Source organism: Astatotilapia calliptera, chromosome 11 (assembly GCF_900246225.1).
Source record: "Astatotilapia calliptera chromosome 11, fAstCal1.2, whole genome shotgun sequence".
NCBI lineage: Eukaryota > Metazoa > Chordata > Actinopteri > Cichliformes > Cichlidae > Astatotilapia > Astatotilapia calliptera.
The window spans coordinates 31,214,479-31,239,250 of record NC_039312.1 but is presented as its reverse complement, the minus strand read 5'-3'; the positions used below and the strand labels follow the sequence as shown (position 1 = coordinate 31,239,250).

Genomic DNA, 24,772 nt, shown 5'->3' with positions numbered 1-24,772 from the left:
GGGACCAGGCAGTCAATGAGAAAGGCCGTGCAGCATGGACGGGCAGGCTTTAAAGATATTAATCCTCCGTAAATTAACAGTGGACTGAGGGAAGATTTCATCAGAAATGAGCCTCTTTTAAATGGTGCTCATGAAGCGTGAAGACCCATTGCTGCCAGTGATACTTACACCGCTCCCACGCTGGCACTTCCTACTGTGATTTAGATGTCTCACTGGTGGGCTACAGTGTTGTTGTTTTTTTTGTGACAGAAGGTTTTGTGAAAAATAAAAGAAGCAGATGTGGAGGATCAATGGAGGGGCGGTTCCACCGGAAAACCGCGTGCCCATTTACGAGAGCACGCATGCCAGTTTAGATTGTCCACAGTCTGACTGGAGGGTTCACCAGCGGGCTACAACAGCAGGACTGACCTACATTTCACTCACACACAGACACACTGGGAGGCACAGAGAAACACACACACACACACACACACACACACACACACACACACAATTGCCAGTGTTTCTGCTACATTTTTGTGTGGAGTGGAAAAGGCTCTGAAACAACATCTGGATCAACAGAGGACACTAAAAATTCCAAGTGAAACCCAGAAATTTGTTCAGGTGTGTCAACTCTTCAGGGCAGAGAGAGCAATTTCACCAATTTAATGGGAAACTCTGGGATACCCACTTCCACACACTTAACAGCAAAGTGAAGACAGGTTCAGACACACAATTTAAACCAAAACCAGGACACTGCTGTGTATATTGTAACAGCGATGGCAGGCTTAGTGAGATACTATGATAAAGGCCATCGTGAGGTATGGTTTTTCCTTGAATTTGTCTATATTTTATGGTAAACATTTCACCCTTTTATCTGATTTGGTAGCTGCAATTATTTACTCTATGGGTTCAATATGAGATAAAGGCATTGTTTTTTCACAGTAAACTGTATATATCCAAAATGTTTCCCATGTTAAAACTGTACAATATAATTTCATTTTTAAAACAAGATTGGATATTTTGCACAAACAACAAGTCACTGTAGCTTTAACAGACATAACCAACACTGGAGTTTCTGCAGTTTTTGAGAGCATTCCAAGTCAGGGATGAACAAGCTTTACAGGATTTTACCAGAAGCATTTACAGCAGCAGTGCTGACTCAAAATATGCTAAAATATATGCATAAAGTGTTACAAACTATCTGTGCATTTTTTTTTCATTTTTGAAAATTTGCAAGTGACAACAAAGAAGGATAAAAGGATACTAAACAATGGCAAGGGTAAAAAAGATTCTTCTTTCTAGAAGGTCATGGAAGGCTGTACCAAACTGACATTAATGATGGAGATCACAGTCATCACAACGTTTTAAATATTCTTTTGTTTTAAAAATAATTTTAAATGTTATGTCTACCCAAACTACAGCCAATATGGTTTAACCACTGATTTTGATAAGTTATTACAGGAACTTAAAAAATAGAATGATTTAAATCATAAAAACATTTGTTTTAAATGCGACTTTGTGCTTTTTTTGTTTGCTCTTGGTTACACTCTTTTTGAGACCTTTTTTTTTCACCCGTGGTTTTGGATGATGTCAACAAGAGGAGTTTTCCTAATATGGTCATCTCAGGATCACACCTCACCAACCTCCTATGTACGAAGGGCAGCCAATCAGAAGGAAGATAGCTTACAGGGACATGAAAGGCGAGATGAATATCTTTGACTACACTGAGGGCCAGTATATACTAAGAAGACGATTATTTTTCAACTTTTAATCAAGCAAAGGTACTTTAGCAGAGTTCAATAAATCTGGAGTTATAATAGAGCATAAAGGTTCCTTTAAAGAGTCAGCTAAAAGCCAAAATGGAGTCTTTCAAGTTCTAAATTTCTGAAATAAGCTTTGCTTATGAGACGTCAGAAAGCACATGAAGGATGAAATACTGTTACTTCTTCTTAGAAAATGTCAGTGCACATAAAAGACAGTGACACGTAAACGCTGCAGGATGCTCCTAAGAGATTCCTTTGTTTTTTGGGGCTTTTTATTTCTTTGTTTTTATTCGGTATAGCCGCTTTCACGTAAACCAAAAATATAATTTAGTCTGCCATCAATGCCGAAAACTCTGTTTTTCTATCTGCCATATAAAACAATTTAGATTTGAATGAAAATGTTGTTATTCCCATACACACACATTCTAAAAATCTCTCCCACATCAAATAACTGCAAAATAACCACATAATTAACTGTGTGACAGTTTAACATTTTCCCAATAAAGAGATGTCAAGACAGGTATGGTCACAGGTAGCAGGGCAGAGGCTTTGACATATACACATACTCATCATATTATCTCTGTTGCTATGACTACAACTGTCAGCAGCTCAGAATTGGGGGTAGGGGAGGTCTGTATTTGTGCATGTGTGTGAGTGTGTGTGTGTGTGTGTAGTGTTGGAGGGGGCAGCTCAAGACCTGACTGACAGCTGTGACAGCTAAATAATCCTCTAGGTCGTGCTTTCAGAGCGAGAACCACACACACACACAATATTCAGTGAGGCAGGTGAAGGAGGGCTGGGTTGCTGTGTTTGCTCGGCGGTCGCTGACAGCTGACGAGAACTTCTAATGACACACTGTGCCAGAGAGCTGAAGGTCCTTGTGCATACGGACTGTGTTATTTCTTTATTCATATTTCTCTTGCTGCCCAAGCATAAGACAGAAGCCTGATAACTGCTTGATGTATGGTCCACTAAACTGCATGGGAGCCACTAAATTCTAACTGGCTAACGAAGAGACGGAGACTGTGCTTAATACACCGGGGAGATAAGATATATGCTCTAACAGTCCCAGAGGGAATGTTTAGCCACACTACTCTTTATTGCTCCATCACTGCTAGCTTCATCTTTCTCTTTTCTGCAGGTTAATGGGAAAAGAAATCCATCTGGTAAAGTGATAGCAACGTGTTTATCTCATAACTTTCAATAACAGCTCCAAACTGCAAGAATAAAGAACTCCTGGAGACTCAAATGAAATGCATACTGACAGGGCTGCTAATGAATTAGCAATGTCATTCAAACAGAAGTTGTACTTCCACAGCTGCTACTCATGTGCAGCAGTTATACAGGGAGAAAAACATCAAAGAGGCAATGACACCAATTTATCAACTGAGTAAAATCACTAAAAAAATTCAGCTGTGTGACAGCTTGGCTTTTGTCAACTATAAAACTTAATGTTGTGTTTTTCTCTCTTTCACCACCAGCTCATTTGCAGCACAAAGATCCTCGTTCTCCTGGGCTTGCTGAAAGTCATTCAAGTTAAGCAGAAGGAAAGCAGGTAACCCAGAAAAAATATATTACAATGCTCACTCACAAAACTGAAAAAATAAAAACTCCACTGATTGATGATACCTAAGAGTGAGATCATCAAAGGTTGGTTTTTTCATTTAACAGTAAGGTAGCCTGTGTGCCCTACAAAACCTTCTGGCGTGGCTGTAATTTTGACATTTTTTAGCTCTCACCCAGAGAGCATACCTAAAAGTGAGTGAACGCCTGTAGCAAACTGGCAATTTTTCACTACTTCCAGGAGGAAGCGACCCTATTCTTCCCCTTAGTCTGGGTTTTCAATAAGAGCCTGTTCGGAAAAATGAAGTGGGAGAATGTAAACACAAAGGTGATGGATGACATTTTCTGTAGATTTGTCTTGCAATTAGTTGAGGTTCAAGTGCTCCAAGGCCCTTGAACTACTTCCAGGCACATTTTTTCCTTTGATGACATCACAAAGATTGCCATCTGTGGACTTTTGGGATTGGTTTTTGTTCAGCAATACACAGGTAAGAAAAGATTTTTCAAAAATGATTTGTGTAACTTCCATTCTTCCCTTTGAGTGCCAAAAACAAACAAAGAAAAGGTTTAATTAACTTCTTAACTTCTACCAGGTTACCATCAACCTGTCTAGTCATAGGGTCATCTTTGATTTAGCCACACAGGCTAACTAAAAAAGTCTAATTTTCAGAAACTAAAGAATGTTGCCCTTCAAAAGAAGTCCAATACACTGATTTTAAATATTACATTTTTCTGTTAATAGTTTTAGTTAAGTGAAAAAGCCATACAAAGCAGTGAATACTACCCAAGCCTAAGCACAGATGTGTCACCAGTGACCGGAGATGCTTGCAATTGCTGCAACTATCAACCATATTTTGGATTTTGGTTGTATTGGTTGGTGAGTGGTATCTGGAATACAAGAGAGGAAATACAAGGAGGAGAATAACGGTCCTCTTTGTGATTGAGTTGGTTGCCCTGTAGTTTGCATAGCAGATGCCTAATTGTCTGCAGGAACCTGCCAACTGCTCGCCAAGCGGTAGTAAAACTGTAAAAAGTGAATGTTTGCCTTCATGCAGCAAAGCACAGCTGTTACTTTGAAGTTTTTGCTTTTACTGATTCACTCCACTCGCTGATCATCTGGCGAGTGTTAACAGATAATTTGGTGTCTTCCATGTAACCCACTAGCAACCACAGAAATCTGCTAGTGGCCAAGACAATTATAAGATTTTTGTTTTTTTCCACTCTTTGCCCTTCATGATGTCACTGAGAGCAGTTAGCCCTAACAGGATCAGGGCTCTGTTTATAAGGAGTAGCCAATAAGGAGTAAAGCTGGCTAAAAGACAGCAGAATGGAAGCTAAAACAACTGAGGAGCTACACCGAGGCTTAATGTAAAATAAATAAGGATTAGTTTAAAAGGGTACTCATACAAAGCTACTCTAGTGGAGACCAAAAGTAAAAATGTGCAGTTGGAAATTAGCATAGTAAGTTACTGGTAATGATTCAGCTTAAAGCCAACATGGAATCTTTCAAGTTGTAATTTGCAAAATAAGCTTTACTTATGAGATGTAAGCAAGCGGATTAGGGATGAAATACTTCTGCTTAGAAAATGTCAGAGAGCACATAAAAAGCTGTGACATGCAAACACTGCGGGATGCTCCTAAGAGACGTATAAGCCTGCAGTAAAGTCAGAGGTCGAAGTGAACATGTGCCTTGTCGGATCACAGGAGTCTCTAAAGTCTTACAACTGTGTCGTTATTGCAATAGCTGTTTGGCTGCAAGCCATGAGTCATATATGATGCATTCAAGGAGCAAAATGTTTGTATTATTTATTTAATATTTTTATTTGTATTGCTGGAAAAACCAAAATGAAGAAGGTGGGGAAATAACCAGTTTACACATTAAAAACATGGTCAACATTTAAGCAATCAGGAGCATTTTGTGTATCTACGGAGGATGATGAAGGGCACCGTGAAGAACAGCCAGTGGCACTGAGGAGAGAGGTCACACGTGCCATGATGAATTACAGCAACCGAGGTTGTCTTGGCTGCTTGTTCATTAATGACTCCTCTTCGGGGAGTACAGCACAAAAGGACACATCAACGCTACATCAATTCTCATCTGCTCTTTGCAGTGCCTCTGTAGCCTGCTGCGGGTTTCGGATCTAATTGTGCGCTCCCATAATCGAGTACAGCTCGCCTAATCTTAAAATGACAAATGCTAATTTGCATATTTTATGGTTGCACTCTAATTTGATCAGAGCACTTAAGAGTGGAGAATGACAGATACGGATTACAAGCATTATCAAAGACTGCATTACTTTAGTATGAAAATGAGACTTGACTATTAAAATTCACACTCAAGTACTCTACAAACAGCATGTGAATACTTCACTCCTCTTTATCCGTTTCTGGGCCATATTTGTAGCATACTGATGGCTTATAATGCGCAGCCCAAACAGAGACTCCCCACCAATGCAATATTGGACTGCAAGTGTCTCTGCAAATATCCGATTGGATTCACAACAGTTAGATATAGTTGCAGAATATACCTGTCCAAGTTGCATTAACTTTCATAAATATTTAAGGAATTCATGCAAAATAATTCAGAATAGCGTGCACATCATCCACCCACTACCCACCAACCTGACCATGATAAATACTACAGAAACTGCAGGTTGGCTCATGGTAACAAAAACGGACACCTCGCTGCACACTATCTGTTGTCTATATTTCAAATTAAAGGTCAGTTTGGGGTCCATTTAATGCACATTGTTGCAAATAAATACTGTGTGATTTATGTGCACCAGTTCTAGTTGACAGTTTACCTACACTTGTAGTCTCTGTTGCTCAAAAAGAGTAACGCACTGCACATCGCTCTTTACTTTTTTTTATTTGAAAGAAACACATTACACCACATTACATTACATCGGTGATTGCATTCATCTAAAATGTCACCATTGCAATAATCAGTTAGCAAACATTTCACACACCAACGTATTTGCTCAGATCCTTATAAAGACTACTAAAAGAAATATCGTCTTGAAATTATCCCTATTAGATTATAAGTATTATCACAAAGCTGACAGCAAAGGCTGTGAAAAACAGCCCATTCACAGAAAATAACAACTAAGCATGGGCAGAAATGTTTCCTGTTTTTTTGATTGATGCCCAACATACAATCTGCAACAATATCATTCTCATGGCTACTTTTTGTAGTGTCAGGCTTTTTGGTTTGGAGGTGATGTGTCACTGATGTCATGTTAGAAGAGGTGGTTTGTTGTTTCTACAGTTTTTTTCTTTACCATCATCACATTCTTATCCCCACTTCTCAAAAGTCATTGTGACATTTTTATTCAAGCTCCTGCAGGAACTCATATTAAAGGATTGTTGTCAAGTATGCATATAATAGATATCACATGAGTGCAAATAACTGAGAAACTTACACAGTGCAAGCAGCAACATTAGTAACTATAATGTCACTAGTGAATTTGATTGCAGTAATGTGTTAATTTGGAACACGTTACACCAAACACCGCTCATTATGGACATGATTGTTTTAGCAATACGACACTTTACATTTTGGGTTTTATCCATAGAAAATTCTTTAATATACAGCACATATCTTTTGAGTTTTCATAATTATGACCCTCTATTTATTTAAGGAAAGCTAACCAATGTAAAGCACCTTCATGTAGCAAAGACTGTTTATGTGAATTGATGTAAACTGATGTCTGTGTAGCATGTGGGAATTAGCAATGCAAGAAGTGCAACTGAACCTGGCAATATCTGCTCACACAAAGAAACAATCTTTGATTACTGGTAGTGTCAATGTCCATAAGCAGTTATTGATGACGGAAATTGTGTTTTATTGCTAATCAGTTAAAAAAAAAAACAACAATGTAAATTAAACAGAAAAATAACCAATCCCCATTGACAACATTTAGACTCTAAGACTCCAGATGTTATTCATTGCTCTAGCCTTTTAAGACAGGTGGTCACTGTCTGCAGATAAAATATTGCCCAGTGCAGCTTTTAGTTTGAGTTGATGCAGGGAAAGTTTCTCTAAACGTACTCTCAATTATTCACCAAGTGACTAACTTGACTAACTTCCACACACGTAGGACACGGGATAAAAACTGAAGGGAGACAGCCTCTCTCACAATCTGTCATATGTTCGCTCCGAGCTACATATAACTGGAGGTGTGACCACTAAAGAATTCTGTTCCCAAGTGCAACTGCTAAAACTCGTAAAAAGCTGCCTCGTTCCGCATTGTGCTAAAGAGAAATGCCAACTTTGTCTCTGTGGATTACAAGTGTGGCATTACTGTGCATGTGTGTGTAATGCTTTAAGTGTCTGCCAGAGATCTAGTGCTTGAAGTGACACCCATGAGTGCAGGCCCACGCTATACACCCACCACACAATGAGAGGAAAAAGCTAATGGACAAACAGATGACTAGAGATTTAAATCAATACACGGATGAAGAGCTGGGTGATGTTCAAGGGTGTAGTTTTAGTTATGCAACCCTTTAAAAGCAGATAACCTAGTTCATTGAGTTTTTTAGTGTATCTGTACATACAGGCATAAGCTAACTTTGAGAAAATAATGATATTAAAGAAGTTTTAGAAGACACATGCGAGATAAACTTTAAGATAAACATTTGCCTTATCAAACTTAGCAGGGCACCAAGGTCACTCTAGAGTTAAAGTAGGACTGTAGGACTGTAACCTACTTGTAAGATGTGACTGCACTGAAATTTTTCCCATTTGGCGATCTATTGGTTTGAGTGTGCAACTCTCCCAACCTCTGAGCAATCACATTTGATCACAAGGCAAATGCACAGGTTGCCTGGTGATGGGAAACCTTTCTCCAAATAATCACAGTCTGATTGCCATCTAATTTAAAATGCAGACATATTGCCATGATGGCTGTGCAATCAAACAGAATCAGCCTGCTCTGATCAGCACCTAGTTATAATGGGGACTCAGCTGGTTGCTAACTGGTTGTATTCTAGTTATTTCCCATATAAAAGCAAGGCTGCCAAGCAGCTATGTCATTTTGCAGTTATATCGTCATCTAGCAGCAATTGTATCAGTTTCAGATTTATGAGGTTCAGTCTTGACTCCGAATGCAAGTAGTTAATGAGAATTTCTGTTCAATATGAATTTTTAAACTCTAGTGCGACAGCAGCATAATTGGTTCCATTTAAATAACAACACAAAAAAAAAAAACACAAAATAAATAAAAGTTCTTATTTAAAGTGGCTATACAGCTGCTGAATAAATCCACTGGTGCTTAATGATGTTTGCTGAATATACAGTATCTCCTCAACTCGTCCGAACGACCAGTAACGCTTCTGGTGCACTTTGGGGAAAGTAGCAGATGAGATGTTGTGCTGCCCTTTGTGGTTGCTACACGTGTGGTTTTATTGGCCACAATGCAACATAGCTGACACCTGGGATGGTGATTTGGGTGTATTATGCGGGTAGCAGCAGGTAGCCTCGAGCACAAATAAGAAATAAGCCACAGAGGTCCAGTGAAGTCCCTTTTTCCCAATTTTTACATTTGCAGGCATCAGCATTATTTGTTGACAGCTGGAGTGACGTCACTTGAGGCGATTTATCACACAATTCCTTCACAACATTTTTTTTTTTTTACAGTGCAGTAATGCTTCCAAAAACTGTCAACTTTGATGTGTGAAAGTCTCTTTTTAAGGATCAAACATCGATCCATTCTCTTCCACTTATCCAACTGAAAATCAAACAATTTTTTTGGTTCATAGTATATTTAAAAACCTTATTAATTTTAATAGGCTAATAATTGGCTATGGAGAGCAAAACTATTTAGTGCATCAGGCTGTAAGCATGTCGTTTTATGGCATTTACTTTTTAAACCCAAAAGGTGGTGCTATTTAATTCTGTACTTTAGACTTAGTTTATCTCTTTTAATTTAGCTAGTTTAATTGCAAAACATAAATAATTATCCTTTGGTGCCCTGAATGGTAAAACATGTGACATCTATGTCACCATACATTAAGGCTACCTAATATAGAAAGATGTTGCTTTTCTCAGATTTGCTATGCGGCAGATCTTCTCTGTACACACTGTACATGTCTAAGTGGGTGGGGGGGTTGGTAGTGACCACCACCACCAACACAGTGACAAATATTCTGTGTACACAATGTATGTCTGCTCAAGGCACGAGGAGGTAGAGAGCCCGTTCAGCCTCCTGGGATATTCATATGTGCTCGGCCTTGCCCTGCCTCAGGCCATCTGCTCCCCTCCCTCTAATCCAGGGGCTTGTCACTGGTGATTAGCCGGCCACTCTATCACTCTCTCTGCCCCTTTACCATTATACATTTCTGGCTTATTGTGTTGATACTAATGTTAAAGCACGGTTAGGTGTGCTCTCTCCAGCTAAATTCCTTTCTATGGATATTTGATGCCTACAAATCCTCTACACTTCCTGTCAGCCTCTCCCTCTTGCTCCTTCATTACAAATGCCAGGCCTATAATGCTGATGTTAGGGTTTAAATGTGCTTAAGTGATCTCTTACTCTATTTTCTCCTTATGCATTTTAACCACCTTTTCCAATTTCTCTCTACATGTACACTTTTGTCAGCACTACGTATTCCCTGGCATTAAAGGGCTGTAAATGGAGATCAATTAGGAGCAGTTTCAAGAGAGAAAAAGGCAAACGAGATCAATACAATCAATCAAATGTATTGACAGGTTTACTTCCATCTTGACTTTTAATATCTAGCTGAATTTGTTCTTGAACTGTGCATGTGAGACTAATGAGACCTGCCTACTGAAGGTGTAAAGAGCAGTAATCAATAGGAATGCAAAGTGAAAAGGACAGGTTTATTAAACATGATGCAGTTTAAAGTAAACCTTCACTATCATTGTCCCCTTGAGTTTACATTGTCAAATTAGTATTTTATTTCATTCCGATGCTTTAAAGCCAAGCTTGTAACACGTCTCCATGGGTGGTAATGTCAGCCGGTCAACCAGGGCTCTCTGCTGGGAAAAAAATTAACTGTTTGATTGAGTGGAATAAAAAGTGATATCCCCCTCAAGATAATTTGTAATAACTTTGGTAAACTTTTTATCTACCACTGGTGTAAAGTTGGATTTTGTAGCAATAATATTTTGTACACGCATTCAACATGACTTTCACAACTCCTCAGGCTGTACCATGAAGCAAGAGAGCCAGCCAAATATGGGAATTTCCTATCTATAATAGTTCCTAGACAGCCTGTACTACAAAAAAAATGATAGGTGATAAATTAAGACACCAATATTTATAATTACGCCACCATTAATACATTTGATCAATTTTTTCTAAAATACACCAATACCAGATCAGATCTCTGTGCTCAGATGGTGAAGGGTCTCCTTAGGTGTTTTCTAAGCAACATTGGCTTTTCCTGATGAGCATCAGTGAGAGATGCAGCAGGGTCCTTTTTAAACTTTCAAAAAGACATTCATAATGAAATTAATTTTAACAAATTTAATGAAATATATCATCATCTACTCAATACGTAGTGTCATTGTACTATTGCACTATGTATGACTGTGCAATAACAACAAAGAATTATCTTACGTTATCTTAATAGATGTGATTCAGTCATTTTTATTTACTGAACGCAAACATGCTTTTTCTTTCAGTTGAAATGTTGGAAACACTGAAATGTTTCTAATAAGCTGGTGACAAAATTTGTGTCTCAATTTTAAAAACTTTTAGTACCTTATTATGAAATACAGCCTTCTGGTGAATATGTGTTGTAAATTTCTGGAGAAAAAAATCCAGAAGAGTTATTTTTTGGAGGTTTTGGTTTCTATTTATTTCATGGCACATAAGTGTTTCTCTACTTCTGCTGTTTCTCCCATTGCTTGTAAATTCTCTTTTTTCCAGTAATTGCTCGTGTTGTGTTGTTTTACTTACCGTCTTTGTCTGGTTCTCCATAATTTCTTAATTGCTTCCACTAGTTTCTCTTATTTATCAGCACAGAGTCTAAATATAATCTTGTCTCTCTCTTTATCACATTTTTGCGCTCTTTTGTTTGTCCCTTGCACTCCTTACTAGAATTTCTTGTGCTTTTCTTTTAGGATTTTGTTAGATTTTTTTTTTATCCCATCAGTATTGTGCAATTCTTTTTCTTTAACACCCTTTCAGTTAATTAAAGTTACTCTGGTTATTTGCAGGCTGGAGAGTCTCATTTATCTACAAACATCTAAAAAAAAACCATCATCTCCCTCTGCTGTGAACACAGTTAGTGCTTTAATGTGAGCATGCTATTGAAAAGCTATGGTACATTATACCTGCTCATCATCTGCACTAGTTTTGTTACTGTGAACGCATTTTATATCCAAGCACTGCTGTGCCTAATTACATCCTCACAGAGCTGCTAACATGGACTGCTCTTGCGTTAATTAATATGGTTTAATCATGGTTTAATCACCCCTCAGCCACAACATTAAACCAGCTGGAAGGTGTAGTGAACAGCGCTGATCATCTCATTACAATAGAACGTTCTGCCAAGACCCCTTGTCCTGATAGTCACGCGGATCTTACTTGAGATCCACCTAAACACAAAGACCAAACAAAACCCCAACAGAAGCCTCCAACTAAAGAAGAATGGCTCAAGAAACATGACAAAGAGCCCAAAGGTTTTGAACAAGCCATCAAATAGCCCTGACCCTAATTCAGTTAAGCATCCATGGGCTCCTATGTCTTCAGTATGTTGCATGTTGGTTGGTGAATCTGTCTTAATTTCACGAGCTGAGAATTTTTGCTTCTATGTCAGTGTAGTAAGTCCAGATCTGATGAGCAAGTGGCAAATCCAATTGAGGGACTGCACATGCATATGGCAGCAACCTGTCAGTCATATGACAGGCCTGCTTTATTGCTGTTTTGGACCAGGATTTACAAAGTAAACTTCAAATTTTGTAATACTTTAAGCAACAACATGGGAAAACTCTTTCCCCAAACTAAAAACCTAAAAAAAAAACAACTCCAAATTCAAACATCTGCCCTGTGCTGGCGACCACAGAATATTTCTACATGTCCAATATATGTACTGTACATGACTAAGAGCTGTTTCAGCAGCACGACGAACTTTACACAATATTTGGGAGGCAGTTTTAATGTTGTGGCTGACTGATTACTCCTTCAGCTTATCACACTAAATGAAAACAAACTAAAACAGACGAGAACGCAGGATTTCCAGATTTCAACAGACAAACAACATCAAAAGCGGGACTGAAGAACACCCTCACAAACAATTACCTGAAGCCATTTTTCTGTCGCTGTTGCTTAATGCACTCTGAGGAATTACTGCACCATTTTTACTCGATAAACCAAGAACACATGGTCCAGAAACAAATGGCAAAGCATTCATAAATGTGGTCAAAACTGCACAAGTACAGCATGGCGTTCAAATGCAGTATGGTTTTCAAACCAACAACAGAAGCTCAATACACTAATGTAATGTTCTCATTATATTCCGATTTAGTAGCTTTGATATATGACTCTAAACTGCACTGCATATTAAAGCAGTCTGTGTACAGTTCATTACGTGATCTACAGATGAATTATAATCTTTCTGCGGTGCAACAGTGAGTGCTTCTCAGACCATCTATGACAGTTAGATATCAGCTTTTTCCACTGGGGAGCAAAACACCCAAACCGCCATGGAAAAGAAAGCTTTTATCTTCAAAAAAATATGGGGACATGACTACCTCATGGCTGAGCAAAAAATAAATAAATAAAAAACAATAAAAATGGATGGCCAGTGGGGGAGATGAAGGATTAATGACAGAGCTGCTGGATAGACAGGAGGATATTTACTTCCAAGCCACCTACATATCTTCAGCTTTATTAGAATAGCATCGGGGGAGGCAGCACAGGCTCCTTTCAGGTAAATGTCACTGCTTTCTTCGATGATACCGCAATTCCTCTCAGCCCACTGAAGCTGCCTCGTTGCCTCTTGGGAAGTCAAGGGCCTGTTTTGAATGCCACTCTCTGACCACGAGAGTGCTTGGTTTCCTCAATATGGGTCCGGTTATTTGTTTGTGTTTCAACTTGTGGCTGAGTGGAGATTTAAGTCCTTGTTTGGGAAGAGACACCAAAGGGACACGACCCCATTGTACGAGAAAAACACAAACCCACAAACTCAGGAGAAAAACAAGTGGGACGGAAAAAGAAGGGAATATGTTTCTGCTTTGCTGCTCTGTTTAAGTTTACCTGTATTTCACTCAGAATCATTATAATCAAAGAAACAAACTAGTTATGGTTGAATTATAGATATGATTTCGATGTTGGCTCGGCATACTTCTTAACTCATCTGGGCTGCACACTCTTATTAGACTTTTGAGATAGAAAAGGTTTGTGTTGACGATTGATTACAAGCAAATCATTTCCAATCGAGAGAAGAATGTCAAGCAAAAAAAAAAAAAAAAAAAACGTGCTGGGTATATGATTGGGTGGGGACAAGAGCAGAACGACCCCTGTACTGACCGGAGCAAGCATCAGCAAGATCAGACATTAACAGTGATTAAGTCCGACACAGCATGAGAGGGAGGAGCAGGGGTGGAGATGGGTTGTGAATCAGTGTGCAGCTTAAATGCCCTGAGTGAGATTTGCCAGTAGGATGCGTGCAAGTGCATCAGCTAAGCCTGCACTGTCAGCCTGTTCTGGGGTCAGCTCATCTGCCAAGACTATGTTCAATTTATAGAGAACATTTTGTTACTTCTTTATAATATGGGGGGGTTTGATTGGATTATGTGAACGAATGAAATTGCCAACATGATTTTAGCTTAAAATATTTCCTCTGAGCAGTCTGACATGGGACTTTGAGTGAATCACCTGCCAAAAAGATGTGCAAACAATCAGAGACCACAGAGCCAGGATGTTAGCATGTTTGTTGACATGCTCAGAATAAAATGTGACATTGTCACCTTTTTCCTGACGTTTGGATCAAGTGGTTTATCTGAGGATATTACAAAACTGGAACTATGATTTTGGTTTTCTATGATTTCTGGTTATGATACTACCATGGTACAACCAAAATTATTACAACTTTTTGCAAGGAACTTGTAATATTCTTGTTTTTCAAATGGATGCCTTGAAGACGGAGACCAATTTTCTGCCACCATTTGCAATTGGTGGCTGCTGTCAGGCACCAGCTTTGAAGACAGCAACTGATTGCAAGATAGGATGGAGTCAGTCTTCTATTAGTCTGTTTGTGATTGAAGGGGGTCAACTTGACAATTACATGCAATATTTTGTGACAATACAGCAATTAATAGTGATAAAGAAAATTGTAATTGCCATCTGTTTCAAATCTGTTGCTGTAAAATACACAGAAATTCACATTAACTGAATCATACGAAGTCCAGGCTCTGTAAACAGTGATGTTGTCTCTGCAGTTTTACCACAAACTGTTTGGCAATCTTGCTTTTATATCGAAATATAACTAGAATGCAGCAACTTGAGTTGGTTGCATTCTCAACTGCAATGAGATGCACTGCACTGATCACTGCAGACTGACTCTGATTGAGTGCAGCGTGTTAAATCTGTCTGCATGAATAAATTAGTCGGTAACTATTTGCAAACATTTGTCAATCCCACCATGTATCCACAGGTTGAGGGCGTTGCATACTCAAACTCTAGTGTGACTGAGCTATTAGCGCCTCACATGAGTATACAGGGAAACCACATTTTTTCAGAGACTGAACTAATATCCAAACGCCTTCGACCTCTAGCCTTTGATCCTGTCGCTCCCCATCACATTCCTTCCAAAAGTCAGTACATCACTGGTTGTTCCTGCATATGAACTGGGACTAGAATGAGTGTTTATTGATGGATACTGTAATATGTTATATTTACTTTGCAACAGTGAGGACATAATAGTTAATAATTTCACTGCAAAAACTGAGAATGCACACAAGAAAATGTACCAATTTTTTAAAAAAGGTCTTCATTTTTTTATCTCACTTTCTAATCTTTTCATAGCAGCACGTACCACTTTGATATACCAGGTCAAGGCAGATAATCAGAAAGATAACAGTCCTACGCAACATAAATCTATCACTGATCTGCTTACTCAGGACCATGCAAAAAGTACTCTGGTGGTTGAATGACAAAGCACTGCATCTAAAATATGCTGCGAGCCATTTCAATAGGGTGGAATAAAGCAGTGGGAATCCTCTTATCTTACTCTAAATAAAGTTTTTTGGATGAAGTGTAATCTCTAATCCTGCCGTGCCTCCTATATCAGTAATAGCCAAGCCAGTTCTTAGTATAAGCTCTGCCATTTAGATTAAACAAACTCTGGCATCTCTTTGGCATCTTTCTCCACTGGATGGATTGGCAATTTCTAAAAGCACAGCAGTCTGGAGCGGAGAGTAGTAGGGTAATATCTCTAAAGCCACAAAACAGATCAATGTGGGTCAAACGTGACACATTTTGCTGCAAATGCTTTGAAAAAAAAAAAATCAGGTACAATGTCATGGAGTGCTGTTGCTGAGCTCTGTGTCATTTCAATGACAGTAAAGTGCCGATCATTTGAGCCCGAGCTGTGTTCAGTCTTTTTCCACTGAGACTAAACGTAACTTTGAAAAATAGCTTCCATCCTCTTTCAGGCATAAAGATGCTGAGGCCACATGGCTGTTGTTGTTTCCACAAGCTGCTGAGTGCTCATTTTCTGATGGTTGCAGGGCGAGATGCACAACAGACACAATTACCCTCCATTTTCACTCTCACCCAACTGAAAAGGAAAACAAAAACAGGGGCATACTGAATTAAAATAAACCCCACTGGCACATTCTGTAATGAAAAATGAAATTCCCAAGGAAATTATCTTAATTTATATGCGTGGCCTAAATTTGTTGCCTGTTGCTAAGGAATTTTAACACTGGCTGGCCAATTATGGACCAGATCCTTGTCTGCCGTCAGGTGCTATGCTAATTAGGGTCATTGAGGGTCACGTTGTAATGCACTCGCTAAAATGAGGTGGGAGTCTCCAAGGGATATTCTCATTTGGGATGATGCCAGTCACTTTCCTGCTGCTATCACAGCTACAGCTATTTACTCAGACATTTGTTTGTTTCCGGCTTAATGAAAAGAAAACTGGTAGATATCATACAGGTACACAGGTATTAGCACATAGCTATTTGAGGCAAAGGATTTCCATGGCAGTACAGACACAACAGGCTCTAATTTAGATGTTGGAAAGGTTGTGGGGTTGATGCTGAGGTGATTTGAGGACATGAATCAATCAAGTATGCCAGTAAAACAGAATAAGAAGTTTAAAATGGGAAAATGTAGCCAAATCCATTGCACATGAATATAAATATAACCTTCCTAAGATGTCAGATGTGTTGCTTTAACAGACGATAAGGCTAGAGGGGAACTGTCTGCTTTTTTAGTGCAAACAGCCTGAAAAAGATCACTGTTCTTTTGTTTCCATTTATCTCAAGGGGTTCCCCTTAAACTAATCTTCTCTTGTCTTTGGTTACCACTATCAGTTTGGCTAAAGGATTTTTTTTTGTTCTCCATGTAACGCCCTTGACATGCTGTAGTGAACTTGAGAACCTGTCACACCCGCTCTCCCTCAATTTCCTGGATGGCCTCTTCAGTGGGTCCACCATAATAGCAGGTGATTGTGGGAGAGCCAGTAACAACCCTGAGCGAGGATGACATCCTTCACTGCTGGCGGCTCTGTAAAAGGAGGAATGTATTCAGCTAACAATGGCCTGTCAGCAATAGTTGCCCTGCACCTGTGTCCTGAACAGTGACATGGGCGAGATGTGTTGACACACTGCAGCACGTCACAGAGCAGAAAACCAGAATAATCCCTATTGGATGATACCTTGTAGGACTAAACCTGCATTGGTTCTGGAAACTGACAGGTCATTAGAGAAGCAGGTCCAACAAATGTACAGGCCGATAGATGCTAGCATTCTCAAGAAAGGTACCTTGTATCAAGTAACTAAAGTAAAAAGCGAAATTAATATCCATGTATTAAAAGGCACTTTGTGTAAGAGAAATAAAAAAGAACAACTTGACTTTAGAAAAGATAATCGATAATCTGTCTGTGTTTCTTTCTACAAATTCCTCCTAGACCATCAGGGAATGAGCATCCAAACTTGGCACACAGGTACATCTTAGGCCCCTGAAGGTTCTTACCTGACATTACAACATCATGTTGCCTAGCAAACAGCTCGCAAGTAGCTAGTGCCCAAGAGATTTATGCATATTTTATATGTATAACACCTTATAAAAGGCATCATAGCATTTCTTTTTAACCACATTTAACATTTACTTTAGATCCACAAAATACTGAATTGTATATGATGCAATCACACCTAACAATGGGCTAAAACGGCCTAGTGTTAGCAATTTGTAGCACCCACAATACCTCATAAAAGTACTGTGTCATTTTAATTCCACAATAACATCTTATTTATATTTGCAAAAGCTGAATTATACATGTCTAGCAACCACTTAGAAATGTGCTATATTATCAGTTTTTAGTAATGAACATTTACAACACCCACTTTGTTTTTAACTTTGTTAAATGTCATTAAATCTACTAGTTCCCCCCCCTGCACAAACAATGCATCAAGATGGACATGTAGTTGTTTTATTATGTACGAAGAGTTCAAAGGTGTTACCAGGTCAATGGTCAATAGATGGGGATGCAGACCTATCCCCCCCCCCCCCCCCCCCCCCCCACTTTGAAGGGAAATTGTAAATGAGTGAAGGGGAAAGCAAAGAGATGACAGTTGTGTTAACTGGCGTGGTTGATATAAAAATACTGGATCTGGCCAGTGGTGTCCACCCAGCCTCCAAGTAGACACCCCTATGGTATCACTATCAAAATCCTTGTCTTTCAAGCATCTGTTTTATGAGGGTGGTTAGTTAACAGCTCAGGAAACTTTTTAACTGTTGATGCTCTTTGAGGAGCATGTAGAGTAACAGGTGCCAAATCAGTATCCTGAAGAAGACCTACTGCTGCGCTTTTATGTGTATAAACTTTGTCCAGGTATAAGGTCTCAAAAGAAGCGATCTGTTGCTTAAAATGCAAATTTGAACAAGATTTTTCATTTTCTGATTGACTGTATTCACAAACACAAATGGCAAACAACATATAAGAGCAGCTAGTTGAGAGCTTGTGCATGTCTCAGTTGAGTTAACAGGCCTGTGACTGAGAGGCACATGCTGTGAAGTGTGACTTAACTTGATGAGGTAAGACGGCAGGTAATTGCGGATTGGCTTGATCAGGATCCAGAGGTGACGTAATCTGGATTCCGGGAAAGATTACGAGCGGCCAATCAGGAAAGGTAGAAGGTTGATCAAGAGTGATAAGATCAGGCTGTCAGATCAGACTGATAAATGAATTAACACCTGCTGGTGTACATTTTAAAGGTAAGCTTCACTTCTTTTTTTGTGCTTTTTATGAAACCGAAGCATTAAAAGCACTAACAAGTCATGATTATCTTGTTACAATGTGATGTCCTTCTGCTAAACTTTGGGTCCTACTGTAGCATTCGTATGGACATTACATTATGAGATGTACCACACCAAACCACTAAGGGCAAAGATACTCTGACCATGGCTACCTCTCCAAACAGGACAATGCACCCTGCTACAGCTAACACCACTTAGGAATACATAAAGATCCCAAAAGCATTGACTCCAAACATTCCAGATCCTAATCAAACTGAGCATCCATGGGACTCATAGACCTCTATATAAACGACTGCTGTAGCTACAGTGTCAGCACCAGTGTTGGTCAAGTTACTTGAAAAAAGTAATCAGTAACTAATTACTGATTACTTCCCCCCAAAAGTAATCCCGTTACTTTACTGATTACTTTTCTTCAAAAGTAATTAGTTACTTAGTTACTTAGTTACTTTTTAAAAAATGATTTACAACCTGAATAGGTAATAAAGCAATAGATCTTTCAGCCCAATTCTATTTTTTTCTGCGTAATCAAATGAAAAAGTCTCTTTTTGAAACTAGTTTTATTAGTTTTAATCTTTTAACTTTACGCATGAAGCAAACATTAAATTATATGCAACATTCTCTGACTGGAAGAAATTTGATTAAACCTATTTTCTGCACATTCCAGCACAGAAAATGAAATAGTTTTTTGTGTTTACAGTCACTCTTTCAAATAAATGCATGTAAATCACAGCAGAAAATAAATAAAATCAAAGACTCAGCGGTCCTGTTGCTCTATTTTCACCTGTATAGCAGGAGTGGGGCAGGCGGAGGTTTGCCCTGGTGCACATGTGTCGTAGTGGTCAGTGGAAGGATCTGGGAGTTTCACATTCCCGTGGCAGCGTACTGTCGGTGCTTGCTCAGAAGTTTAGGGGTTTTTTTCGTTGTAAAAAGAAGTTTTCTTCCCACGCAGTGAACAGCGGACACTAATGTTTTTGTCACTTTTTACAGATTCAAACTCAAAGTAAGGTCAGTACTTCCACGCTTTAAACGCTGCACGGTCATACTCTCTGCCGCACTTGTTATATTATCCATTGTTGATCTGCACACAGCTGTTGCCACGAACATCACACTCGCTTACGTCATTGTCATGAGAGACTCTCGCAAAAAGAAAAAAAATCACGGTTTTAGTAACGCAGTAAAGCGGCGTGCTTACGGGAGAGTAACAGTCATCTAATTACCTTTTCTGCAATAGTAATACCTTACTTTACTCGTTACTTGAAAAAAGTAATTGGATTACAGTAGCACGTTACTTGTAACTGGTCAGCACCCATTGGTGTGTGAATTCCCACCTTTCCTCATCTTACACTTTGCTTTATCATCTTTTTTGCCATAATTTACAAAATGGGGATCATGTTGTACTGAGGTTTATTTTCCTGTTGACGTCCATACAAGTGGATTTCTTTTGCGACCGCTTTTGCAAACACTTTTGTCGACCAACTGCTTCTCTGATGGCGGCATCCAGCCATGCCACAAAACTGCTCAGGAACAGCTCAAGAAACATGACAATGAGCCACAAAAGCATTATCCCATCTTTCAAACAGCTCAATTCAATTGAGCATCTGTGGGATACGCCAGAATAATCCCAATCCCTGGGGGCCCCACATCAAAACCTACAAGATCCAAAAATTCACCATGCCAAGCACCACAGGACACCCCAGATGTCCCATATCCATACACTGATGCATCAGAGCTGTTTGCCGGGTTGAGACAGATCACACAATATTAGGCAGGTGGTTTTAATGTTGTGGATAATTGATGCATTTAAGGATCCACTGGAACATTAACATGCATCAGTATCAAACCTCAAAGCCCTGTTTAAGGAGCACTTACAGTGAGGCAGATGCTCAAGATATCGAAATACTACAGTACATAATACTCCACCACCTGTAATTGCCTTGTCCTCAGGCAAACATGGGAGGTCTTGACAGTACAAACCTGGCAACCTTGTTGCTTCAACAACTGAGTATAATGAAGGACACACACTGTAACTGAATCGGGAAGATGCACCTGCTGCGGTGCGTGTTTGTGGAGGCAAGGATGGGTTGGGGGGGGTTTATAATAGATAGATTGACATCCTGGTGTTGCCTCGTGACAATAAGTTTCTCTGAGATTTCATCATATTTCATTGTTTTATTGTTTGGGCTGTGGCTCTTAAAAAAGCAATGCAAAATATGGTCTGAGTGCTAGACAGGGAAACAAAGTGATAAAGATGCAGAGGAAGAAGTGTAGAAGGAGTGCACAGTTGTGAGAAAGTGACAGGGAGAAAATGGCGTGAAAACAGGATCTGAGACGAAGGCAAACTCCCAGCAAACACTCAGAGGCCCCAGAAAATCTGTGGTATGCCATTATCACCATCACCATCATCACTACCATCATCCTCATGGTGGCTATAATCATTTTCTTTTTTCCTTCAGCTATCCTAACGCCACCTGCAGAAATATCACTTTCAATTGCTGGAGGATCCTGTTGTCTCCATCTGCTTCATTTGAATAGTATTCTCCATGAAAAAAGAAAAAAAAAATCACCAATGAACTGTCTCACCTTCCAAAAGAGATACATCATATTTCCACAGAAGGCAATAAAAGCAATGCAGGCCCAATTCCCCACAGTTTTGAAGACAGGGGCTGTATTTCAGCTAGACTCATCAATATGCAAAACATCAGAGCATTGCTTGCCACAAGAATATTCCCTCCACTGCACACTCTGCAAGTGTGCACAAACATCATCGTATTTTGCGTTTCTTTTCTTAAAAAAAATAAATAAATAACGGGAAAAACAACTTCCATTGGAAAGAAAAAGTATGCAAATCTTGCACAAACATAATCACATTTTGATGAAAAGCACCAGGATCCAAAGCGGTAAATTGCCCTATGTGATTTTAATACTCTGCAGGCAATTGTCAAACCAAAGAGACTCAGAAGAAAGAACACTCCAGGGCTGAAATCAATGCACTACCTTTTATTTGGGAAGAAGTGAACAAACTCCCAACACTGGATTACATTTCAAAGCGCAGAGCCTAGAGCTTTCCAGTTGAGGAGCTTGTATAGTGTGGGAGAAAGGTGCTGTAGCGTGGGAGAGAGGCATAATCATTATGACCTACAGTAGGGTAGATGTAGGTTAAGTTAGTCCCTCTCTCTGCCTGCAGTGCTCACTCTGCCTTTCTCTTTCTCAAGTCTCTTCCCTGGGCTGTCTTTCCTGGGTTGTTAAATCCCTGCTCCTTTAATCTCCTTACTCAGCTACATCCTCTTTAAAGATGCAGAACCACGGGAGAGACGTGGGATACGTCAACTGGGGACTGGTGCTGAGCAAGGCGGGGCAGGACATGCAGAGTGGCGCCGTTTGAGTTTGAGAGAGATGACAAAGTTGTACCGGCATTGAGAAAATAAAAACTTTTCCAAACGTTGAATGAGAAGAGCACACCTTAAATCTCCTGAGCATCAAACTGGGAAATGAAGCGATCGTTATTTAATTTGTGCCTTAAAGGACGTCCTAGATGTTTTTAAAAATGACTGCAAAGGTTAATTTTTGCATCTGTTAGTAGTTATCGGTGTTAATCTGAACCTAGTGCACGATATGTACTCTAAAACCTTAGAGTAGTGCTCAGCATCAAGTATGGGGATCTAATTCACCACAGCACTCAATATTTAGATGTGTCTCTGATAGACATTTCAGTGCAGCTAGATTCAGTGTAGAGAACAAGCACGTGTAAAGATAAGAACTACTGTACCCACTCAATCTACAATCTTCTACACGCGTGAGCCTCAAAAACACACAACACCCTCATATTCAGAGCTGATTTTGTATCAGCAGCATCAAACCCGTTGCCAACCGCAATAGTGATGCAGTGCCTATCAATCACCTGCATGCTGTAAAACACAACAGCAACATTTCAATAACAGTGCATCACCTGAGACTCAGGGAGATGAAACTAATCTATTGAAAAATGGATCATAGTTGTCCTGCGTGCCACATGCGATTCAGTACGCAGAAGCGAGATTCTACTGTAGATTTCTGGGTCATTTTTCAAGTGTATGCATCTTTGAAGTTCAGCGCGTAAACCTCAACGAAAAAAAAAAATTGAGACAGCCAAAGTGTGTCATCTGGAAGCCTTTTAGATCTCTGAAACCCAATAAGTCATGAGAACATTTCTGCACTAGATCTAAGAAGCTTTTATTTCCACCGATGCATGCATAGATTTAAAACGTGCCATAAAACGGTTATCACCCTGTTCATGCCACATTATCCACATATAATGAGTTAGAAAACATTTACGATAAGATCTGACTGATTGTGCTGTTGGCGCAGCTACGGTATGTGACCTCCCACACTCAGAAGCAACACACTAATACATCAGCAGCTATCATAAACACTCCATATGTAAAGCAAAGGATCACATTTAATCTCTAATTAGTGGTTTAGCAGTACCTGTTTCCCAGAAGTAGACAGACTTCCCATCATCTGTCTGTGTGTGAGCCTCCCAGAAACCACACAACAGCAGCAATGCCACCAAATGGTACCAGCTCTCCTCTGTCCTTTTTTGGATGGCCCCTCCTGTACCCCTCCACCCCAGCCCCATGGTCCTCCACAGGATAAAAGTAAATCCACTCAGCTCGGAAGGCAGCGATGATGGAAAACAACAAAAAACTCGCTAGTCCAATAGGCAGAGTGAAGTGTGCTTCAGTTTGAGAGAAGGTGTGTGAGTAAGTGTGCGGGAGTGCAAGAGCGGGAAAAATAATGATGATCTTGTGCACAGTGTTCCTGCAGGAGTTGAGGGTCCAGTACTTGGTGTTGTGAAGGACAGGAGTGTAGTTTTGTTCCCAACTTGGCAGGATGGTCCCAGAGGGAGGCTGTCAGTGACGGGGACTGAGCTGCAGATGGATGGTACAGTCGTCCTCCTCCATCGTATCCGCTTCCTCTGCTGCCGCTGCTGCCTCTGTCCTCTGGCTGTGGAGCAGTGACAGTGGGCGAGTGTCTGCAGTGTTGTACGCCTCCCTCCCTCTCACTTGCTCTCGCTCACTCTCTCTCTTCCACTCCTATTCGCTCACTCATTTGCTCTTCTCCCTCCGCCACCCTGCGCTCGCTCTCTCCTTTTCTACTTCTGGCTTTTTCCTATTTTTCTCCCCTGCCCTCATCTTTTCTCATCTCGCTGCATTACTTTCCCTTTATTTTTACATTCTGCATCTCTAACAAGCTCATTCCTTGTTTTCTCTGCCTCAGTTTCTCCTTTTTCTCCCCTTATTTTCTTTCTCCTGCCTAGGGCACAAGGACAAATACTCCCTCCTCCACCTCCTCTTCCACGTGCAGTGCTGCGAGGCGACTGGAAACCAGCAGGGCTCACACTGGTCCGAGGAGCTCCCATAAGCAGTCCTCCCGGGATCAGAGAGACAAGCTGGGTTTAATGCAGAGCAAGAGTAAGTGGAAGGGGGGGGGGGGGGAGCAAGGAGGAGCAAAACACTAAAGGAGAGTGGAAGCGAGCGCGTGAAAGATGAGGGCGAGGTGATAACTGTGGCCGTGTGAAAGGGCTGTGAAAGTGAAATTATAGAACAGATAAGTGGAATTACAGACTTTTATTACCCATTTTGTCAACAAAAATTAATGGAAATTACTGGATATATAAACATATTGGCTTTTTTAAATATACTCAATGTTAAAAATGTTTCGAGCAAGAGGAGCAATTATTATTTCCTTTTTCAAATTCATGTAGCGGCCAGGATATGAAGTTTTATTTATTTGTTTTCTGAAGATGGGACATGTAAGTGGGTATTTACAATGAGCAGTTTTATCAGCCATGGCTGAATAGACAAAGAAAAGAGCACCACCATGAGGAATTTCATCAGCAAAAAAAAAATCCAGGAAACATCACCTGAAGATACTGTTTGATTCATTTTAAAGGCACCATCCTCTGCTATGTCAGTGGAAGTTAAGGCTGCAATTATAAGTCGCTAACCTCCTGGTTCATAAAGACAAGTC

The 24,772-nt window shown here is 39.9% G+C and overlaps 1 protein-coding gene across 8 annotated transcripts in view; it reads right to left on the bottom strand.

The window, feature by feature from the left end:
* The window catches only part of thsd7ab (thrombospondin, type I, domain containing 7Ab), a 209,664-nt gene extending 185,486 nt beyond the window's left edge, over positions 1 to 24,178 (bottom strand). For all 8 annotated transcript variants that reach the window (XM_026184247.1, XM_026184253.1, XM_026184250.1 and 5 more), the window contains exon 1: positions 23,228 to 24,178. In XM_026184247.1, coding sequence (XP_026040032.1) covers positions 23,228 to 23,378 — 151 coding nt within the window. In that variant the 5' untranslated portion in view covers positions 23,379 to 24,178. The remainder of the gene's footprint in view (positions 1 to 23,227) is intronic.
* Positions 24,179 to 24,772: the final 594 nt, after the last annotated feature.